The sequence below is a fragment of the Gossypium raimondii genome, chromosome 2 (assembly GCF_025698545.1).
Source record: "Gossypium raimondii isolate GPD5lz chromosome 2, ASM2569854v1, whole genome shotgun sequence".
Classification (NCBI taxonomy): domain Eukaryota; kingdom Viridiplantae; phylum Streptophyta; class Magnoliopsida; order Malvales; family Malvaceae; genus Gossypium; species Gossypium raimondii.
In genome coordinates, this window is record NC_068566.1 from 35,930,542 (window position 1) to 35,954,821 (window position 24,280).

The window sequence follows — 24,280 nt, forward strand, 5'->3', positions numbered from 1 at the left end:
TATATATTGTAATCAAAGTTTATTATTCCCACAACATATTATAGTCCAATAATTGCAATCAAAGTACAACCTAAAAAGTTGAAACAAAGTCAAATTTTAGCATGCGCATATCATATCAAATCTAAATGAAGAAATAGCTCACTGACTTCAAGGCCAAGAATGACAAAGCATAAACGTACTTGCAAAGCAAACAAAATGAAGCAAGCTCTCATTCCGACAAATGACTATTTTGAAAACATTAAGAAAAGAACATTGTTGCACTTGCAACTTGTTTACTATCTTTCCACCATCACTTGAAATTTGATTTTGACTAAGGATCTTTATTTTAATTCAACTAATGTAAAAAGAATGAATGGAAATGCACATCATTAGTAAAGGACATCAAACCATAAAAAAGATGTTGCACGTTGGAATGCTCTGCCTACCCCCACCAAAATAAAAATACAAATTCAACCTAGTTATTAGCTCACTACTTGTATTTTTACTTGGAAAAACTCTGTGCAACCATCAATCCATGCCAATAAAAGATTTTTAATAAATACAAGACAAGAAAGTCAATGCTGAACCTGATCTTTTCCATTTATATCAGCTTTGACAAGCTTTGAATAAAATTGCCTTTTCCCGTCCGCTCCAACCTCCTCAGCATGTATGAATGCAACTCGAAGGGCTTCATTCCTAGAAACAAGAAACAAAATACCATTGTCATTAAAGCCATAACATGGTACAATAAATCAAGGATCATACCAATATCATAAAAGCCACGAGGTGCAATTAATCAAAGATCCTGAGTAAATTATACAGAAGCAAACAGAATGAAGATGGTAAAGCCTTTATGAAATGATATTATCGTAATGCTAACAACAAGGGATCTGTAACTGTAAGGAATGGCATTAAAGTATCTGAACAACAAGCAAGCCAGACACTTAGCATCCAAGCTTTTGACCAACCAGACATGCTTTACTACTTGGCAACTGAATCTTGCAGCTCAGTGTCCCCCCTGAATCAACTTTATATTAAGGTCAATTAGGTGCTATTATCTGTCTTCAATCAATAAAAGGTAAACGATACCTCTGTAGCAAAAGTGCAATATCAACAGCCTCAGGTTTCTTATTCTGCTTCTGTTGACCATAAATTTGACATGAAACAACATAAGTAAACTTTATATCTGCTTGTGCTCGAGCTTCACGAGACAATTCAAAGCCTTCAGTTGTCAGGTAGTCGCTTTGAGAATATGCGTCCACTGTTAAACAAGAAAATATGGTATGAGCATATCAATGGCTTATCCTTAACAGTACAGGTCATTGCATAAGGTTTGAAGTGAATACCTCCCAAAGATCTCCTTTCTAGAAAACTTTGTAGCATTAATGCCCTTCTATAATACATCATACCACGAACTGCATTTCAAGATTATAAGAGAGATCATATTGAAAGAATAAACAGCCTTTCGGCATCTCACATAATACTGGACTAGATATATCAGGTATTCCATAAGAAAGAAATACTGGCTAACCAGTCCTGGCTAGAGTCTGCCCTCGATAAGATGCCCAAAATCGAAGCTCCAAGTCATTATTACTTCGTTGAGCTTCTACATTCCCGGTAGACTTTCCTTCATTAATCCGCTCTAAATAATTCTCCCATTCATCTAAAGTCAGAAGAACAGGGACTTTATCACATAAAGATATAACCCAATATAAAATAAGCCCTCAACAACAGGCAAAGGATGCGAAGCAAGAAAATTTCATAAGTCCACGAATATAACTAAACTAAAAACAATAGGGATGACAATGGGGCATGTCAGAGGTAGGCATCAAATGCTATTTATTTCTGCTCCCACTCCCCTACCAGTGTTGTCAATCAGGAACTTATTTGCTTCTCAAATCCAACCATAAATTGCACGATAGTGCTAGGAAACTCAACTTTTAATTATTTTCTTTGTTACTGCTTTCTATCAAATTTATTACAAAACAAGTAACATTTCAGCAAACCCCAATTCGAAGTGCAGAGAATCATCAGTCTTAAAAAAACAAATTCACCAAACAAAAATGATTGCAATTAATATCAATTCTCTCTTTAGAATATATACAAAAAGAAATGCTTGCAAATAATTCCATCCAACCTGGCATGCTACAAAACTTGACCAGGAATTGGAGAAAGAGTTCGAAAACAATTCAGCAGTTAAGAGTAGGTAACAACACATGCCGCTTGGATGCAAATAAAGACCTTTGCATTTATTAGAAACACATTATATTTAAGAGATAAAGCTTGACACGCCTGGCATCAAGCAACTAATCAGAATCGACAATAAGAATGTTAACAGCATGATTTTATCAAAATGCCTTCAGCATGTAATACTTTCCAACTTATAACCAGAATTCATCATACAAAAAGAGAAATACAGGAAATGTACTTTGAAGGGATGGAAAGGATGTACGATAATTTGACTGGATAAGGTAAGAAGAGTAAGGTAAAGGTAAGGAAAATTATGCTACAAAACTGTCTGCTTGCAAATAATTCCATCCAACCTGGCATGCTACAAAACTTGACCCGGAATTGGAGAAAGAGTTTGAAAACAATTCAGCAGTTAAGAGTAGGTAGCAACACATATGCTGCTTGGATGCAAATAAAGACCTTTGCATTTATTAGAAACACATTATATTTAAGAGATAAAGGTTGACACGCCTGGCGTCAAGCAACTAATCAACAATGAGAATGTTAACAGCATGATTTCATCAAAATGCCTTCAGCATGTAATACTTTCCAACTTAAAAACAGTATTCATCATACATAGAAAGATATACAGGAAATGTACTTTAAAGGGATGGAAAGGATGTACGTTAATTTGATTGGACAAGGTAAGAAGAGTAAGGTAAAGGGAAGGAAAATGATGCTCTATTGTCTGCTGGAGGAGAGGAAATGAAATTAAAGGATACATGAATCTACAGCATGATTTTACCAAAATGTAACAATACGAATAGTAACAGCACAATTTTTACCAAAATGCCTTGAGCATGTATAATTTCCGACTTATATAACCAGAAGTTAAGAAGCTATATTCATATATAGGAAGGAATACAGGAGAACGAGGTACTTTAAAAGGGACAGATAGGATTTATGATATTTTTTTGGATAAGATTAGAAGAGTAAGGTAAAGGGAAGGAAAATGATGTATTATTGTCTGGAGAAGGAGAGGAAACACAATTAAAGGATACATGAATCTACACTCTCACAGCCATTCTCTTTTAGTGTACAAAATATTTAGAAAAGGAAGAAAGAACAAGAGAATGAATGTCATTCACAATGAAAACTTTGAACCCCTTTCCATCCACTTTTCTTTCCTCCACTTTGGGAAACAAGTCAAATGAGGTTTTAGGGCAAAGTGAAGAATGTTTGTACTACTTGCATGAATCATAACCAAATAAGGAGCAGCAAATAGTGTTTCCATTCTTTCCACCCAAGCCGCCTTAATCCAAATTCCAATGAAGATAGAACTCAACAAGAAAGCACCACAACAAAGAATTTTAGGTATTCAACATCGATAATATGATAACCATCACATAGTACCGAAAATTCAAAAGGTAACACTCAATTAACCATTTTGTTGCAGTCTGTCGATAACATCTAAATAATCTTCAGCAACACAAGATGGCGACATAGAAAAGAAACATATGCTCTATCATGATGCTGGAACAGCAGTTAAAGATTCATTGGAAAAATAATAAAAGGGGGATGGGAAAGGTAGGACTCTGACTTAGATTGAACATTCAACTATTGACAAACAACAGCATTATGATACAGGAAAGGATAACCTCACTTAAGATAATTATGAAATGATATACCTGGAAAGATTTTCTGAAGATAGAAAATAGTAGATATTCCATCCTCATTTTCCTCACGCAATTCTTTGGGGCTATAAAGTACAGTCTCACTGTAGTATGGGGTAAAGACACTGTTTTCAAACAATAAATAAATAATTAGTTCAATATACAATAATATTGCAGAATCAAATTTAAGTCAATTTTCAGACATTGCATCTACATACCAAAATGGCATCATTTCGCAAACTGGCTTAGCTGGAGGCATATCCATAAATAATGAATTAGTGAAAAATTCCAATCTTCTCCTCGCCTCTAGATTCTTAGGAATGTTAGCTGCAGAATCCTTTACAGTCAGAAGAAGATACAGTCGCTTCACCTGCTCCCTCTGTAAGAGAAAAAGTTGGACACAGTAAGTGATGAAACAAGGGTAAGGCAAGAAAAGGGGAGATTAGCAGTATATATCAAATTCAACAAATGCATACAATTTCTGGGTCCTTGGGCCACTCTATTCTCGAAAACAGACGACCTTCATTTCTTGCTCTAGCCAAAATGTTCCATGTATCAAGCTGCTCCCTGACGTCTCACAGCAAAAGCAAATGTTTCAGAAAGGAAGATTTAATATAACGCACACTAAAAAATGTATGTCCTAGAATTTACCTCAAATCAGGTGATAACAGGTCATGTGTAACAACCTCATATAGTTGATAAACAGCATTTGCAGCACCTTTCTCTTCAGGTTTTTCATTCCTTAGCTAAAGAAAAACAGTTTATATCAGAACACATTTCGAGCAGCAAAAAGAGTATGATGTACATCTATACAGACTTCATTATATATCAGTACCAGGCACATTGAAAATTAATTTATTATGCTCAATTTCTAATTGAAGAGACACCAGCATTGAAATCAATTTATTATGCTCAACACCTAATTATGCAAAAGTAAAAGAGCAATCAAACATATCATACTGCAATATCAAGAAATTTCAAATTTACTCATAGAATAGAAAAAAAGGAGTCATACCAATAAACCACTACAATGGTGGGGAATGGAACAAGAACGAAAAGGAGGGAAAGTAAAAGAATAAAAAGCAAATGAAACAAAGAGGGTTTTTGTACTATGAATTTAGCAGCAGTGATTGAAACAATTAAAAGATGAAAAGAGTTTCTATTATTACCAGCCCAAGCAAAGCAGTCAACTTTTGAAGAACCACAGGAAGCTTCTTCAAAGACAAGGTTATGACAAGTGAACCCTCTGATATACTGTTATTAATCTCACGGTATATCCTTTCAACCCTGTCATAAACAAGGTAAAGGACAAGTAATTGTGGGCAGGCTCTTAATAATAACCCCATGAAAAAATGACAAAAAATAAAGCATGCAGCTGCTACATACCAGAGTCTCCCTTCACCATCCACCAATGAATGTAAAATTTTTTCAATACTGTAGTAGCACTCCTGAACTGCATATGCCATATATTCATCCTTGCATATCCTATTCCAAAGATCAGCCTGTGTATCTTTGCAGTCAATAGCCAGATCGACTGCCAATAAGATCTGAAAACATGTTGCCCATGAACATGAAAAATATTAGCATAGAATCAGTCTTTCAGTAATTATTTGTTTCAGTACAATTTAACAGGTCCCACCTTACTGCTTAGAAGAAACAAAGGCCACTGAACTAATCTTAGACTTCCTCTGTTGCTGGGAATTAAAAGCAAATCCATCTCCCTTAAAATATAAGAAATTAAGGGCAACCAGTGAGTACCAATCTCAAAATGAACATTAGCATCATGAGAGCAGTAAAGTCTAACTCAATAATTTACCTGTTGCTGATATAGTCTTCTTCACGCAAACTTTTAATTATCTCATTCCAAAATGGAGAAAATAGGGCAGCATATGTCTTGTTATTTTCCTGAGAAGCCTGTTCGTGAAAAATAAACAAACTTTTAATTATTTCATTTTGTTTTCATTCTTTGACTCTAACAACCACAGGATGGAAAGACATGTTTTCCACATTTCCGCTTTGCTTCTCTTCCAATTTTCCATCTTTCCTTCTTTCTACCACACAACCTAGCTAAGCCTAAAAGATTTACTTCTACAAAAGGACCATCTAATCAATCAAGATTCTGCCAGCACTAAAGATTTGCAAAGAAACAATCACCTTAATGAGTTTTAGAAAATTAGAATTAGAAGTGAAGAAATATAAAGGCATCACCCACCTCAGGTGTTTCTCTATCAAATGGCATCCTGTAAGAGCAAAAAAAAACGGAAACAGAAAAAGGAAAAATGAAATTAAAAGAGATAAACAGGGAAATTATATAAAAAGGAAAACATATTTGAACCTATAAACAGTGTGAAAACATTCTCTCGTTGTTAAGTTATGAAGTTATTTAAGAACTGCAGAGTGTTTTACATGCTACTCCCTTTTGTTTTTAGACAGGGGAAGGAAGAATTCTGGTAGAAATAGTTACTTGACCAAATGCAGCATACACCACATAAACCATATTTGAATAACATCAAACTACTTTCTTTGCATATAAAGACAGACCAAACAACAGCAGGTAAAGGCTCGAAGGATAGAAAATGGCATCTATTTTAATGACTTCGCAGCCAGCCAGATAAGGACCAAGTTACAAACAAGACAGAGAGAGCAGAAATTAAGACAAGAGAGAGGGAAAAGAAAGTTAATTCAGGTTAGCCCTTTTCCATTCCTTTTACTCTTATGTCCATTTTTCTTGGATGATTAACTAGGTAAAATAGTCTGAAAAACAATTAAGGCCAGCAAAGACCTAATTATGATCAATCAGAAACATTCAATATACAAGTAACCTATTCCCCATTCTGTATTCTAACAAGCCAATATGCTATCTGGGGCCTGCTTCATTGAGTCTATCCATAGTCCACAAAATTGCAATAAATATGATCATACATCTCTGTTTATCTTTGACACAAGTAAATAACTATGATTAAATATCTATATCTATCTTTAAAAAAAATACATTTTAGGAAATCAAATGAACAACAAAAAAAAAAAAAAAAAAAAACAGAATATAGAAAAGGGATTGATGATCAAATTTAATAAAAGGGTAATCAAAACTGGTACACCATTTTAGCCCAGAAGCCTATACTTAAAATTGCCAAGATGTGAACAATTACCTTTTAGTTTGTTGGGAAACAAGGTTCTTGGCAAAGACTTCTGGGAAGCTCTCAAACCGTTTATGCACCATTTCAGTTGAGCGTATCTGTGATAAAAGCAACATTGAATAGTAGGAATCGTAACAAAGGAGCACAGACTGTAATATCACCAAGGATAGAGAAAACACCAACGTAATACCTCGCCTAACCGAGCCCTTGCACCCATGACACCACCAATAATTGCTGACAGTAAAGTGTACCATATGTGAATGTCCATGAGATAAATCTGGAGAAAAGGGAGAGAATACAGTATATAAGTTAAACAAATGTATGTCAAAACATTTTCATAATATTTAACCTTCTTGACAATAATCAGCTGAAATTGGATAAAGCCAATATACTGGACAAGCAAAAAAACTCAGGCACAGGCAATAGCCCAGAGCATTTGAGATAAACCAATGACCTACTTGTTTTTAACAATTTTCTATGTCCAAACATATATATATGGAGAGAGAGAGAATGAATAAGTCAGAAAGCCAACAAGTTCCAAGCACATATGCTTAAATAGATATGTACTCACAGCGATAACAGGAGCCCACAAACTAACAATGGTCAAGACATTATTATTATCTGCAGAAAAAATATAAAAAGAATAGATTAATGACACAAACTTCAACTTGAAGAACAGACACCTCAATGAAACATAAGTGGGTAGTATTCAAAGCTTTATAACGGTATTCTAACAGTCCAAGACCATAAAATATAATAATATTATGTCACCATGAGGCCATAACAAGATAAGATATGACCAATATATGTAACGAGAAAATTCTTGATGGACAAAACACAACATGAGCAGAACTGAAATATTTGCCACATGAAGAGTAAAATTCTGATAGGGGATTTGATTCAGGTTCTGATTGAATTTTATTCTGATCTTTATTTCCTTGAATTTCCTTACTGATTTAATAAAACTTTCATAGTAAATCAGGATATTTTGTTGTCATATTCTTGTTTTCCTTATCAGAATAAAAAATAAGGGTTTCCATTCTATTTCCTAAATTGTAAAACTTTAAGTGGTATATTATTCATGAATAAAACAAGTTGAAAGTTTCAGCAAAATAAAGGTACAGAACTCCCTTAGAGTTCCACAACCATAGGCAAAAATAGGAATTGAAATAAAGGCAAAGGCCCTTTCTTAAAATCTGATTTTTGTGCTACTTGTCCGGTGACTCAATATATTCCTTCCATTGACACCCTATATCTCTCGATTGCATATAGCAATCCACTTCATTACCTTCTTGTTGATAAAATTGATAATCAGAGTACACACATATGAGGCTCAGATACATGAACAATTATGATGATCGATGCATATCTTGGGAAGTAATAAAGGGAAGTCAAACACTTCAACTCCATACTTCCAAATTCCAAATAAGATTTTCTTAAGCATTCTCATGTACAACAGATGGAACAAACTTGGACCAAGACAAGCACTTAATTCCAAATGCTTATATAAAAGATGAATGTACAAGACATGCAACTTGGGCACATTGAATGGAAATTTTATCTTCTTAGCGTAGCCAGAACAAAGTGTGATCTAAATGTTTGAGGGAAATACATATCCATTTTAATAATAGCCAAAAAGAACCCATAACTTTGGAATTTAACCCCTTATTCACTTAATTTGACTCTAATTTGTACAATTAGCAAATAAGTTCTCGATAATTTAATTTTCATCTTCTTAACACTGTAATAGCATAACTTTTACCTGCTACAAGATAAGGGAGAAATATGTTTCATAGAATCTAAAGTTGGTGCTTTATAAAACCAAGCAAACAAAAAACAAGGGTTGATGAACATACTCTTCGAGACAAGATCATGCCAAGAGTATTGCAGAGCTGGAAGATCCACAATTGTATTCGTAGGTGACACAAGCGGTCTTATCTGTAATTCAGGAAAAAATATATAAAAAAATGTCTGTAATATATTTAAATCCACATATTTGAAAGCTGTCTACCATAAACTGCAAAAACCCTAGCGAAAGGTAAAATAGCAACTTGATGGCTTGCCTGAAGAAAATACGCAAATGTGAATTTACAGAGAAATATGACCAACCAGAATAAGACATATCTGCAGCAACAAAGAACCAAATGAAGGGAGTAGATAGCACAGGCACAGAAAATATTAGCGAACTTCATTATTTCAGAAAAATAAAACGATAACAAATAAACATGACATCAACAATGCAAAAAGAATATAGAGATAAAGAAAATTTGTTGACCAGCAATCTATCAAGTACATCCACAAGCATTTTATCATCAATATGAAGCGTTAACTCCAACTGTATATGGCAAACAAAATCATGGCACCATTTTCAGCCAAAGTACTGAAAAATTACATCATTACAGACTTAGAGGCACCACAACACACCCAAAAAAAAATTCCCTGAAGAATCAAGAAAAGGAACAGGATAAAAGGTATTGTCAACCACTTGACAATGTAATAGACAAAATCAACAATGTCAAATGATCACAGTAAGCATGAAATCCCAATTTCAATAGAACACAAAAACAAACCTGAAATAGTCGGTCATCCTTTCATAAAGGCCACGCCCAACATAATAACGCTCCTGAAATGTGCAAATTAACATATATGAATTACCAAGTGATCCATTCCAAAATCATTTGATCATCTCAACTATTAAGAAAAAGTGAACAAACCTGATAAATCCATTTGAAAAACTGGAAAAATGATTGATCCGACATTTCAGACAAGGTATGACATGCAGGAAACTTCTGTAACAAGCCAAGAATCAACCGCAAGGCTGCATAAACACCCAAGACAAGTATATATATCCGAAAATATAATGAATTGCTGTTCCGATCATTCATTTCCTCCAAAACCTTCCTGCATGTGTATATATATATATGTGAATCAACATGAACACATAACAGATGACTATCAACAAGAAAACAATTTCAATCATTTAAAAGAAGCACAAACTTACACATAAACATAGGTCACAAATACAGAGGTCAAGCCACACCAAAAAAATCGAATAACCAGCCTGGAAATGGCCATGCCTCTCGCAGTGGCGTAAGCCCCAAACATGAGCAGGACATCTAAACAACCTAACTAAGCAGAAAGGTAACCAAATGAAAACACGGTTAAGCCCGGACATATGCAAGTCTTGCCAATAATCCAAATTAAAATAAACTAAAGCATGAATATACAAGAAATATTTAAGTAATAACTGCAGATGAATATCAATAAAGCCAAGAACGTACTCTCTATGAAGTTCATAATAGCAAAAGTCGGTCCGATACTAAGTAATATCTTAAAAGTATTTAAATTAAGATGTCCTTTTCTGAATGCTATAATTGCCAATGCCTGCAAACAAAAGGAAGTCAACTAATTTCATCTTCAGAAGATAAACAGACTATATGCAACATCTATAAGAATTTTTCTACGGAAGCAAAAGGGCCTACCTGGAACATTACAACCAGAAAGATCCAAAGACGATGAAAACTTCGATACAAGTGAAGGAATGTCCGATGCTCTACAAAAGAGCTTTTACCAGTCTGTGAAATCAATAGGAGAAAAGAACAAGGGGATAATTATCAGTTTAAAAAAATTGGTTAAGAGTCATAAAGGAGCAGCTGAAATTACATAACCAATATGGATGTATAGCCTACTTTATTTACAAAAAAGAGTAAGCAGAAAAAAGGTGGTCATAAGAAATAGTGATTCAGTACATAATAGGAACATGATGGGTCTGCAGGAAGATCAGAAAAGAAATGTTTTTAGCAGTTTTTCCATCTTCGCATTCTATTTGCAAGAGGCGATTCAGCACCAAAATATGATAACAGGAAAGAGGGCTCCTAATAAATCAATATTCACAGTAAAGGATCAAGAGATACAGCATACATCAATAAAGCAGCAGCAGGAGCACAAAAGAGTTGCATGCAAAAGATTTTCAGGGTAATTAAAACAAAAAGATTTTTATCCCTTTATAAACTTAATAATTCTTTCCCTTGAAATATAAATTCAGAACTGAAATTCAACCCTTCATAAGAATAGCAAACAATGCACAATGCCTTTCCTACTACATTGGGATACACTCCACAGATCAGATTTTACCATTATGGTCCCTTGAGAACAGCACCCAATGTAATATTACCAAGTAGCCTTAGACCTTTATATCAGAAATAGGATTACAGTTTCCATATAACACATCCATGACCCCTTCAAGTACCATGATTTATTTAGCTCCATAGGCGTAAAAGGGACTTCCCATGACAGTTTCCATAGGCAAAGGGCTGTTTCCATGACTCAAACCCATGACTTTACTAACAAAGGAGCAAATTTATGTTGCCACTAAGGGTTGCCTCAAAGGTTTAAAATTAAAACTCCAGTAGGTAGACTTCCAAAAGATTGAAAGAAAAATAAAAGGTTTAAATAAACAAAATAGTTTTGGTCAGAAATGATCAGTGGAACTTACTCTCTTCCCCTTCTTAGGCCACAACAGAAATGGGGATTCTCTCCTCATGGGCCAGCTCAATTCAAAGCAAGCAGGTGACCTATACATATAAATTATAAATGAGAACAGGATTGTAAAAACTGCACATCAGTGTGCCAAACTTCACCAAACAAAATCCTTAGAGTGTAACAAACCAAAAGTATTCATTGAAATCGTCATAATTACGCCATGAAGAATGTGCAGCTTTGCCATTATTGTTTCTAGCAGCCTCCTGAACAGCTAACATAAATATTAACAACAATTCCAAGAACATATAGAAAAAACATATCAAAAGAAAAAATAAGACTCTAATCAGGTCTACAGCCCTCCAATGAGTCAAGAATCATTGCCTGTAACCAAGTGAGAACACGAATGGTAAAATCAGGTCTATAGTTAGAGTTTATGATGTTAATTTTTCCCAAGCAAGCAAGAACCCCAGAATAATCCTCTCACGGGGACAGCATTAATTCCAAAATGAAAGGTGCAAATCACACAAAAACACGACTAAAAACAGAATAGCAAAAACTGATGACCATAGTCAAAGCTTAATGGACATGCTAAAGATAACTTTCATAAGCAGGTTAGCAAATATGCACCACAAACACGAATATGAACCCTAAAGAAAAGAGGATATACAGAAAGCACAAAAAGAACTGACCTCTGCCATCGTATTATAAATAGGACATATGATTTGCTCAAGGAAGGACACAGAGCCACTCTCAGCGGTACAGCTTCGAGCAGGATTAGCTTCTCCATGATCCACTATTGAATCCAACTCCCTTGCCATCTAGAACACCAAAATAAAGACATTATTAATGAAACCACATTAGACATGTCCAAGGGCCTGGTAGCCCACCCAGTCCGGACTTGAACAAGAATTTTCGCACCTTGGGCTGGCGCAAATTCAATTTAAGCAATAAAAAATATTTTTTAATTTAAATTTAATTATAAAAGTATATAAAATATCAATTAAAATATATCTTTTTTTTAATAGTGAATGGGCTTTTAGCATGGGCCACGCCCAAAATGGATCTGTGCTTGAAATTTTTTTGGAACGGGCCTCGGTCCAGCCCATGGACACCTCTAGACCACATGCTAGAAAGTAAAAGTAGCACCAACTTAGAGCTGAACAAACTCACATGATGGAATATGTAGCAAATACACTCAGGCAGAAAACGGACATTTGCAGCTTCACCCCATATGAGAAAGTATAAAGAAACCAAAAACAGCTTCCTATCCCTATTAATTGCTTCCAAACTGCAGGAAACAAAAATAGCATCAATCTAGTAACAAATTAAAAAGTACCTCAATGCATAAGACAAGAGAAAAGGAAAAGCTTCAAGGTTGCAGCTGTAACCTATTCCAAACCAGTCGTATCCGCAAGTATTTGCACCATTTGATGTAGTTATCCAGGACTTTCAAGAAAACCTCATTGATTGCTTTCTCATCAATTTTCTAGAAAAAATGGAAACATAATTAATGAAAAAAGAATTTAATCAGCAAACTGCAAGTTATTTAAGATGCCTAACTTGAAAAAATAAACAAGGAGCACATCGCCAAACAAAATTAGTAGTTGCAGACTGCAAAGAAAAGCACCTAACCTAACATGCTATCGCAACCAATTTCATCCAATCCCTTATTTAAGTGCTAAATATGGGTCAGTTTAAGTGCTTCTAAAATCCACAAAAAATTTATTATTATATAATTTCATTAAAAAAATTAACAATACTGAGAAATTTCCTAAAAATCTAGCCATCCAGGTTTAGAAAGAAAGCTTGGCAATACATAAAAATTAGCATGTTTGTAATTAGCTAAACCCCTAAGCCATCTCCAATAACTAGGCCAGCAGTAAAACCTTTGCATACAACATCAAACTATTAAGCTTCAGTTTTCAAGGATATCTAAAAATTAAGCATTCCAGCTTACATAGCACGTAAACAGAATTTTGTATTTTAGAGCATAGACAGTCACATAAGGAGTTCCCCTCCTAAAATCCAGCAACTACAATTTTGGTGTGTACAATTTTCTAAAATAGAAATGACAAACAGAAAAAGAACAACAAAGAATCAAAAGCCTCTATAAAATCTTTTGAAAGGAAAGGCACCAATAAAATAGTAAAAAGGATTATTAAGAACTTACTGGATCAGCTTCAACAGGTATGCCAAGTCGAGATTGTGCATTTGCTATAGTAAGAACAACATTCTCACGCTGGTTCCTTACATTATCTTTCTGAAGGGGGAAAAAGGTTTGGTTAACAAAGAAATGGAGAGATGACAATGGATTGATGGTGGAAAAAAAAGAAATATCAGAAACTTTGTTAAACTCAGCATACGTAAATACAAATCAGTTATAATTAAGTATTCTTCAACAATCATTACAATATACATTAACATTCTACAAAATATGCACCAGATTAATATCAGATTCTATCAATCCAATGATAAAGCATAGAGCAGATTCAGGCATCTAGTTCTTCACTACGGTTTTTCAAATCAATCAAAATACATAGAAACGTGTAACAAAAAATGATAAAGGGTAACAGTTCACTTCCTACATGCTAAAAAGGAGATAATATGGTAGTATAGGTAAAAAATGCACAGCATCATTGCATTAAGTAATAAAATTATCAGAAAGATAATCATATCAGCCTTCTCCCTACTCTTCATGTAGGTGTAGCCCAAGCACTGCAAATGACCAGTCATGTAAAAAGGCATCCCACCAGCCAATTCCACAAAAGCAATCATAAGTCTAAAAGAAAGCTTCTGAAATATGTTGCAAATGACAGCAATAAAGAATTTCATATCCCAAAAAGTTATGTCTTGCTTTATGAGGGTTTCACGATGAAAAGTATACTGACATATATGCAAGGCAACAGAAAACAATACATAACATCCCAAAAAGAGCCAGAGGAAAAGAAACTAACATAAATGGCAAGAATAATTCTGCACATATAACAAATTTAACCAACAAATCAATATGATCCAAGTATATAAAGTGCTAAGTACACACAGTCACAAACCTGAAAACCAAACACGTACTCCAGAAGATCAAACATGTCAGGATCCCGTTGCCCAGAAATTGAAAAACTTGAAGGAAGCCTGGGAAAATGTTCAGTGTATCTAATTGCAGATATTGCACCTCTAACCTGGTAATATTAGCATAAAGAAAAAAATTTTGAGCCACACAGCTTTAACCAAAGCACGCTGTCGAATAATGATTTCAACATAAACATAGATCAAGCAGTAAACAACAAAAGCAACTACAAGTTTGCAACTATAAGCCTTTGAAGTAACCAATTCAATATGAGGTTCTAGCAACCAGTGGGCAAAAGTTGTAGCATGACCGATTAAAGATTTAGACTTACTTCAGGAAAAAGTCCAATAGCATTTGTGAATGATGGTGCTTCTAAAGGGACAATATTGTAGGGCGTGAGTTCACCAGATATAGTTGCATCAGCATTTTTAATTCTTCGCAACTGAAAAAATATATAAAAGATCATATAGTTTTCAACCAAATAAAGATCAACCATATACCTTATTTCAAGACATAAACGAGTTAAAACATGAGATAAAATGGCAAAGAGCGAAGCTGTTAGTAACAGTTTCATGGAGAACAGATTCTAAAAGAGAATATCATAGGAACTTCATTGACAAGCTAGAAGTACAACATGCAAATGAATAATATATAAATATTGAAAATATCCAAGACGCTCACTGAAAAGCACATTCAGTGGGTGTTAATCACATGTACCTCATCCTTAATAAGCCTTCCAACCCCATCCGGATCAGCATCTTTGCTAAGTGCCTCCATGACCTCCACTAAGGCCCTCAAAGTAGCAAGGACCTTCTTCATTCCTAAAGCACTACAGATTTCATGGCACAAAAAATAACAATAATAAAATCATGAAATAGAAAATATGCCAACCAAAAAGAAATAGAAAACTGGCCAAGATGAAAATTTAACGAACAGATAAATGTTACAACTAAATCCAACTTCAGTGTGGTGCTTAGCTTCTACACTAAATTTAAACAGGATGCAAGTATTTAAATTCCAATGTTAAATCATCAACTTCAGAGTTTTGTAAACCTTCCCTCTGTACTTATTTAAATTCCAATTGATGATAGTTTGCTTAGACTAAACTTAGAGATCATTCATTAAATAGGATAAAAAATCAAATAATTGTATTAATTCCCCCAACGTATTCTAATTCAAGACAGATGGTTTGAGAATAGTACTTAATATTGCCAAAAACATAAGCACACAAATTAAATCACAAGGAAACTAATAGAATAGCATCAGGTATCCATACTCTCCCAAACTAGTAGATGAGAAGGTTCCAGATTCCTGCCATCTTTGTTCTTCTCTTTGGATATCATCTACTTTGTGCCGCCTCTTATAGAGATTATAGAATTCCCATAAATGTTCAATATCACGATTACGATCTATTCGCCCACCATCCCTTTTGGCAAGTTTTTGCTGCAGGAAAAACAAAATGGCGATCAAAATAAGAATTTAGAATGAAATGATTGGGGGGAAAAGGCACCAAGGTTCAGTCATGTAGTAGTAGTTGTTAGATAGCAGATGAAGTAAATCAACATCAAATCCAAATCAAGAATGAAACAATATAAATTGTGGAATAACATACAAGCATATTGTTGTAATCAGAAAACTCGACGGAAGATGAAATCAATATACATAGATTATTAGAAATAGAAATATAGGTAAATCTTAAAAAGTTGCATTGACATATTTGGTTCACCAAATATTTTACTAAGAATATGATGGTAACTTCCAAAACTATCCTTATCAAATAAAATGCAAATTTTATTAGTTTTATATTTTCCAATGATATTTATAATTGACAAAATGTCAGTTTAAATCTTCTTTTTAAATAATAGTTATTTTAAATACAAATAAAAGAAAGCAATTATCTTAAAGAATATATGATAAAACAACAAGAAAGTTTTATATATTTAATATGCATGAAATGAGAAAGCAAATTAATTGAAAGTTAATTTGATAGTGATTAGAATAATTCTAAAATTAATTTGATTTCATGATTTTGTAGTTAGGAAAAAAACTGGGTAAAAAATGAATTAGAAAAAATAAATATTAATCAAAGTAAATTTTAACTTTCCAATTGCATGGGAAGTTACTTTCCCACCACTCTTTACAGGAATTGCTATTCCATCCTCATGTTTATGAGAAAATTGGCACATACCCAAAAATATGGACACTTTTAAGCAAGCCAAATATAGGAATCAGATTCCCACAAATTAAATTTTTGGGAAGGTGAGCACATTCCTTCATACCAAACACCCTCTAAGGTTAGCGGTCAGTGGGGGTCCAAAACAACAGTGAAATCAATATATTGGCAAATTGCAGCAGTGTAATATGAGTAGGATCTAAAACAGATAAGTGGTAAACATAGCTCATACCAACAAAAAACAATACCATTGATCTGGACCCTAAGAGAAGGCCAATGACCATGGTAAATTTACTGCTATCTAGACAGGATAAGCATAAACATTATTTAAACTATATGAAAAAACTACATAACATCAAAAGCTTACATAATAGTACCTTAATTACAGACATCAAACCAGTCTTGAACTGAAGGACACCTCTACCTTCACTATTTGGGTCCAAGTTTTGGGCCATACCATATGCCTGCTCACAAACTGAAATTGAAAGCATATAAATAATAAACATATCACCATCCAGAAATAAATTAGGATTCAGAAGTGGAACAAACGGTTAAGAAAAAAACACACAAATGCCTAGAGTAACCATAGATATACCAGTCAATGTACAAATCTAATAGGCCATTGGAGGTCAAATATAAAAAGAAAGTTATTAAATAATTTTTTTTAGAAAGAAAAAACGACCACAATAAGGAGAAAAGCTGGCCACTCTATCAAGATGCTTATTTACTTTGGGTGGGTCTAATGTCATAAAGTAATTTGGATTCCTAGTATATTGCACACCAACATATTCACATAGAAACATATTCAAAAACATAACAACATTGCAGTGAGATTCTAATTAACAATGAACCCAAAACAGGTTGATTATCCAATTTTTTTGCCAAAGTAAACAGCAAATTCTTAGATGTAAATAGAAACTCTCAAACTTCCTCATGTTATATCTATCTGACTAACTTGGCTATTAAAATCAATATGATCTGATGCTTTCAGTTTAATCATTCAACCAAATCAGAAATCTGCTTTAACAACTCAACACAAATAACTGTTTGGCTTTAACTAAAGTCCTCAAATATTGGAATTTACAAGCCCTTGAATATACTTCATGACGAAATATGACACAGACAGACATTTATGTACAATCTGAAAGAGACCCAAAGATCATTCAATTCAAATCGCATTGCCCCACAATAGTCATTTCTATGACATAAAATGGTTTCCATTACAAGCATGCTTATACCTTATTTTTGTTCTATATTACTACAGTTATTGCTTCTGTAAACTTAAATTACGCAATCATGTATAGTTAACCTCTTGTTCCTGCAATAAATCCATCAAATAAGTTCTTATAGTGTTAGTTCAGCTAGACGTGGAAGTCTATGCCGACTAGTATTTCATAGACCGAACAGACAAAGCAAGAACAACACAGCAGGTAAGGAAGATCGAGAACCAATTCGTCTAAATTCAAAACTCCCTTCAGCACATAAACGAAAGGAAGGAAGAATTCAACTCCTACCTTTTTATCTCTGATAATCAATAATATGAGCAAACAAACTCAACCTCGTACATAAACACCAGCTTACTCTATAAAGTCACTTTCAAGTCATTTCCCCTTCCGTAACATAAATTGCCATCAGATCACGTGATCAAGTACCAATAAAACAAAGAAAATAGGAGGAAGAAGAGAGAAACGTACGTATCCTAGCAACATTCGGATCCTCCGCTTGAATCTCATCCGCAGCCTGAAGGATGGCGTCGATATTAGTGGCGCGACCAAGCGAGGGTGGGAGTTGAACAGCACCGGCGATCCCACTTGGTCTTCTCGCATGACCTTGACCAGCATCTCTGAGCTGCTCTCTTTCCAAGGTAGCACGCACCAGTCTCTCCCAGTTTTTTAAAACCCTAGCCATGGAATCTCAAGAATCTACCAAATCAATAGATAGAACCTAGTCTTTCACATGAAAGAGATGAAATTGAGAAACAAAACAAAAAAAAACAAGAGACGCCAACTCTGGACGAGTTGAATAGCACGACTCGGTGGTGGTGAGTTGGATCTACAACGAAATATACGAGAACTTCTCAAAGCAGATTTGAAATTGAGGTTTAACGAGGAAAATGAAAGTTAACGCGGTGGCAAAAGAGAAAATGCTGATGGGTGGAATTACTGATAGACCCTCGGTTTTTAAACCGTCTGATCAGATCAAATATTGACGAACTCTCTGATCTCAGAGAAATGAACGGATCAGATTTGTTGCTGTAATTGTCCGCAAACAATATTTTGATACGAGTTTGTAAAGAGACGCGTTTGTTATTTTGGAAAGGTAGACTAGTAGACGCTTAAACCTTAAGAATTTATCATACCATGCTTTTTTAAGAAAATATAATATCTAACCAATATGTAATTATTCAGAGTGGCACTCCTTCTCCAAGCAATTGACCCATTTTTAAACAATGTCGAAATATTATCTTTTATACTTTATCAAGAGTATCAATACTATGAAATACAGCCCAATAACCCTAGTTCACAGACTCGAAAGCTACAAAACTCAGGTGCTACCATAGTTACAAGTGAGTGGGTTATAAATTTAAAGTTGATGGTTCAAGTCCCCACACATTCTTATTCTCACATCCTTTATTGACATATTTTCTTTTAAGTAATCAACTAAAGAGCTCTCAACTTTGTCAACCAAGCCCATTAAATAGTTATTCGGGTACATTGATTCTCGACAAAGTATCAGACAAAATTTATACTAATAGATAACACTTGACAAAGTTGGGGGACTGGTAGGTTGTTTGGCAAATAACAATTTGAAGATAAAGAAATATTGAGAGCATTATGAAATTATCATTAGTATTTATTTTTTTAATTAGATTTTATTCTAATTGTTTTTAAATTTTTGATTTTTTTAAAGTTTAGTTTGATTGTATTTGATTAAATTTAAAACATTAAACTTTAAATTTAGTTTTTAACATTAAAATTTTTTTGTCAAAAATAAGTCGATATTTATTAATTAGGCTCAAGAAAATGGAACCGAAAAGTAACCAACAAACAACAAAGTAAACGACAAACTAAATAGACCAGTTGTCCAAAGATAAAATAAATGAGACCTAGAAATTAACAAACAAAATTAAAGCAAAAGAAACCCCATGAGCTGCGAAGAAACCGTTTCAACATCCAATATCGACCAACCACTCTCCTCAACACCGCCATCTGTAACATGCAACCAAGAGCAAACGTCACTTTGCAATCTAAAAATGGAGATTCAATGAACCTTCTCCATCCTCAAAGCGAACAAACAAAACTCGGTTCCTCTAAATCCAACACAACCGGTCATTCTCCACCACCAACTTCACGAATCCTAATACCGCAATCCGGTTCCGCATATTCCTCTTCTCCGTCCTTCCATCGCCAAAACGTGAGCCGCCCTATTAATCGTCCGAGGCACATAAATGTAAGTGACTTCTTCAAACAATTGTTGTAAACATCGAATATGAAAAGTAATCGGCCTAAGAACCGATCTGTCTTCCTCTGTTTTCATAATAGATTTAATGAGTATTAAAGAGTCACCTTCCACGATCGAGGCGAAAGCCCATCATACGCGCGAATAGCAACGCCTTTCGCAAGCTCGTTATTCGCCACAAAAGCATCACCAACCTCCTCAAACAGATAAGTATCATCCCGCAACCTTTCCTCTACTATCTCGGCTATCTGCTTTGTTATAGCAATCTTCTTCTCCGGTAAATAAGACGCATCAAAATTAAGCTTGATAATATCGATTCAGGAGGCCTCCAAATATCCTTGCCCGACAACCGAAGATAAAAGAGGATTCTTGTTAACTAACCAAGTATCATGGTCATACCCCTAATGAATCCCAATACCTTTGACATTGAGAACTTAACCCTTCATGGACCAACTTGTTTCTATGATACCAAAGACACCATAAAGAGATTGAAATGAGTCTTCTTTGTCGACCATCTTCTGCAAGAAATGTACTAACAAAACAATTTTATAATCCAATAAGCATCAAAATGAGGGAGTTTGATTTGCAACGAAGTCCACACACTCGCAGAACCCCACAGGACCACAAACAAATGCTCGGTGTCCTCCAACACTTCCTTACACATGGCACGCAGATCTCCACACACAAAGTTCGACGATTGATTCCCATAATGAGGCACAGTTATTAAACACCCTCCAAACATGTATTTTAATTTTACTAGGGATGTTCAAAGCCCATAGATTAGTATAAAAACATTTGTAGTCCTCATTGCTATTGGACAAAACATTCAGTAACCTTTTCGTAAAGAGAACCCAGTAACCACTCCTAACAATAAACTCACCGAACCTTCATGCTTCCAAACCAAGACATTATCCGGTCTCTGTTCGTAAATTGGAACAGAAAAATACGATTCTTTGTATCGACATCCACTAACTTATGGACCAACTCTCTGTTCAGTAATCGTTCCCATTACTAAAAGTTGATTAACCGTTGTCGAGCAGCCAAATTTTACGAATCGAATTACATTATTTTCTCTTCGGTAACCAAGGATCATTCCGGATGTTGACACGATCACCATTACCCATTTGCCATAAAATCCCTCTCCAATCAGCTCCCGAACACTGCAGATACTCCTCCGGGTAAAGGAAGGGTAAGAACCAACCTTTGCGTTAAAATATCGAAAAAGGAAAATAACGGGCTTTTAAAACCTTAGCTAATGAACATCGAGGTCGGGATAAAATGCGCCACACCGCTTTGCCAATAAGGCCTTATTAAATAAAATAGATTTTAAACCCCAAACCTCCTAAATATTTTGGTTTACACAACACATCCCAAGTACTCAATGGTTACCCTTTGATTTTTTATTATTCGACCACCAAAAACGATTCATAATACCTTCAAGTTTACAACATAACGTCTTTGGCAGCTGAAAACATTGCACGGCATAGATTGACATTGCCTGTAAAACTGATTTTATAAAAACCTTCTTACCCCCCATTGACAAATAGCGCATACTCCATCCTTCGACACGCTTCCTAAAACGATCCACAAAATGAGCAAAAGCCCATTTTTTCCGTCTCCCCACCATCATAGGCAAACCAAGGTACTTTTCAGGATTAGAAGCCAAGCGGGCCCCTAACAGATCAATAATCTCCTCCTGAACGTCAGAAGCAACATTAGCACCAAAATATGTGAGAGATTTGTCAAAATTCACTCTCTGGCCTGAAACCACTTCATACTCTTGGATAATGTCCCGAACCAACTCAGCACCCTCACGAGTTGCATCACCAAACAGAATACAATCATCGGCAAAGAATAAATGGTTAACCGAAAACTTCTCTCTACCTATAGGTGCCCCCATCATCTTTCCTTTGACTTTCGCATCTTGAAGAAGCAGAGAAAACCCTTCTGCACAAATTAAGAACAGGTAAGGACTAAGAGGATCCCCTTGCCGAAGTCCTCTAGAAGGTGAAAACCAATCACTAACAGTTCCATTAAGGCTAACAGAATATGTAACAGAACAGACACACCGCATAATGAGGGTAATCCAATTCAAATGAAAACCCAAATGTTTCATCATTCCCGCCAAATAATCCCATTCCACTCTATCATAGATTTGCTCATATCGAGCTTAAGCGCAAAATTACCTTTCTTGCCTCTCCTCTTCATTTTTAAAGAATGAAGTATCTCATATGCAACCAATACATTATCAGAAATAAGCCTACCTGGGATAAAAGCCCCTTGGCTTTCATGAATACAGGGCCCCAGCAAATCACTCATACGTAAAACCAATACCTTCGCAATGATTTTATAAATAATAGTACAAAGGCTTATAGGTCTGAAATGCGACATATTCTTCGGCTTATCAACCTTAGGAATCAAAATTATGCGCGTTTTGTTGATATCACCTATATTAGAATGACCGTGCAGAACAGATAAACAAAATTGGGAAACTTCAGGACCAATAATATGCCAATACCGCTGGAAGAAAAGAGCCGGAAAACCATCCACTCCAGGAGCTTTTAAAGGTGCCAATGATTTGATAGCATTTACAATCTCCTCCTCCGTAAATTGTTTAAGTAACCTTTCATTCATTCGATCAGTAACCTTTCTTTCAACTAAGCCAAATAAGTGCTCATCCGAACCACCTTCAGATGCAGAAAAAAGCTTACCAAAATAGTCAGTTGCAATCTGTAAAAATTCCTTAGAGGAAGTAGTCCTCCTACCAGCAGCATCTTCCAATTCTGAAATCTTACCACGAAAATGTCATTGTACGGCAACTTTGTGAAAAAAGCTAGTATTTCGATCCCCATTATGCAGCGAATTAACACGGGCACGTTGTGCCCAGTATAATTCTTCCTTATCAGCTTCCAGATTGAGTCCTAATTGGACCTCCATAATCTCTGCTAGAATCTCATCAGAAGGGTCTTGATTATAAAGATTAGATAATCTATCTTCAAACACAAGTCGGTTTCTCCTCTTATTACTACTATTGAGCTTGCTCCACTTCACCATTTGATGACCCATTTTCTCCAATTTATTCAACACACCATCAGAATCTTCTTCCCACCATCTTCTAACCAATCCTTCAAACGAACTATCTAAACACCACTTAGCCTCAAATCTAAACTGCTTCACACGACTGCTTTGATGATTCCATACCACCCCCATCGTATCCAAAAGAAGAGGACAATGATTTGAGAAAGAGTGACTCAAATGTTCAAGGCGATATCCCGGAAAAAGATTTACCCAATTAAGAGATGCAACCCCACGATCCAGACGTTCCCTTATATTTGATGAAGCAAACCGTCCTCGTTCCCATGTAAACCATCAACCAACGAAACCTAAATCATTAAGACTACAGTCATCAAGGGCTCTACGAAAATCCCTCATTTGTCGGTTCGATCTGAGTCGACCTCCCTTTTTTTCAAAAGAACTTGTAATTTCATTGAAATCCCCTAAGACCACCCAAGGCATGGTCGAATCATAATTCAACTGACGAAGCAAATCCCACGAACCTTCTCTATGCCTTACATCCGGATGTCCATAAAACCCAGTTAACCGCCAATTAACACCACAATCAGTATCTTGGACCTCAACATCAATGTGAAAATAGGAAAAGCTTTTAAGTTGAATCAAAGTATTCTCTTTCCAGCCCAATGACAACCCACCTCTTGTACCAAATGCGCCAACATCAATTCCATTCTCAAACCCACACTTTAATCTAACTAACTCCATTTTTTTAACTCAATTTTGTCTCCATAAGAAACAAAATACGGGGATTAATGGCTCTTAGCTTGTTTTTGAGCCTAGCAACTGTTCGTGGTCTCCCCAAACCACGAACATTCCAGCTTAAGATTCTCATTGAGCCTGGCTGCTCTGCCCCGCAGAGCTAGCCGAAACATCCATTGATCCTGCTCCCACATTCGCATCCACAAGGACACATGAATTCTCCACTGTTCTCTGTCTCTTTTTACCATCAGTCAACATAATTGAAACATTTTCCTCCATTGAAACCAACTCCATAGGCCCACAAGCGACTTCTGCTGAATTTACAGCATCAATACACCCATCACTTCCTTTATTTAAATTATCCACACCCCGA

The 24,280-nt window shown here is 35.2% G+C and overlaps 1 protein-coding gene across 1 annotated transcript in view; it reads right to left on the reverse strand.

The window, feature by feature from the left end:
• Positions 1-18,789, reverse strand: part of LOC105788546 (callose synthase 10) — a 28,631-nt gene extending 9,842 nt beyond the window's left edge. Inside the window, exons 1-35 of the mRNA XM_012615491.2 lie at positions 18,372-18,789; positions 17,055-17,152; positions 15,781-15,947; positions 15,222-15,333; positions 14,836-14,946; positions 14,491-14,616; positions 13,611-13,700; positions 12,829-12,926; positions 12,611-12,728; positions 12,130-12,258; positions 11,627-11,703; positions 11,454-11,532; positions 10,441-10,533; positions 10,240-10,342; positions 9,960-10,083; positions 9,673-9,859; positions 9,529-9,581; positions 9,022-9,082; positions 8,815-8,896; positions 7,530-7,579; positions 7,149-7,235; positions 6,971-7,056; positions 6,034-6,061; positions 5,638-5,735; positions 5,461-5,542; positions 5,208-5,368; positions 4,991-5,108; positions 4,473-4,567; positions 4,298-4,388; positions 4,040-4,200; positions 3,837-3,946; positions 1,511-1,642; positions 1,326-1,394; positions 1,069-1,240; positions 567-675 (exon numbers count right to left, since the gene is read on the reverse strand). Coding sequence (XP_012470945.1) covers positions 567-675; positions 1,069-1,240; positions 1,326-1,394; positions 1,511-1,642; positions 3,837-3,946; positions 4,040-4,200; positions 4,298-4,388; positions 4,473-4,567; positions 4,991-5,108; positions 5,208-5,368; positions 5,461-5,542; positions 5,638-5,735; positions 6,034-6,061; positions 6,971-7,056; positions 7,149-7,235; positions 7,530-7,579; positions 8,815-8,896; positions 9,022-9,082; positions 9,529-9,581; positions 9,673-9,859; positions 9,960-10,083; positions 10,240-10,342; positions 10,441-10,533; positions 11,454-11,532; positions 11,627-11,703; positions 12,130-12,258; positions 12,611-12,728; positions 12,829-12,926; positions 13,611-13,700; positions 14,491-14,616; positions 14,836-14,946; positions 15,222-15,333; positions 15,781-15,947; positions 17,055-17,152; positions 18,372-18,585 — 3,771 coding nt within the window. The 5' untranslated portion in view covers positions 18,586-18,789. The remainder of the gene's footprint in view (positions 1-566; positions 676-1,068; positions 1,241-1,325; positions 1,395-1,510; positions 1,643-3,836; positions 3,947-4,039; positions 4,201-4,297; positions 4,389-4,472; positions 4,568-4,990; positions 5,109-5,207; positions 5,369-5,460; positions 5,543-5,637; positions 5,736-6,033; positions 6,062-6,970; positions 7,057-7,148; positions 7,236-7,529; positions 7,580-8,814; positions 8,897-9,021; positions 9,083-9,528; positions 9,582-9,672; positions 9,860-9,959; positions 10,084-10,239; positions 10,343-10,440; positions 10,534-11,453; positions 11,533-11,626; positions 11,704-12,129; positions 12,259-12,610; positions 12,729-12,828; positions 12,927-13,610; positions 13,701-14,490; positions 14,617-14,835; positions 14,947-15,221; positions 15,334-15,780; positions 15,948-17,054; positions 17,153-18,371) is intronic.
• Between the last annotated feature and the right edge of the window lie 5,491 nt (positions 18,790-24,280).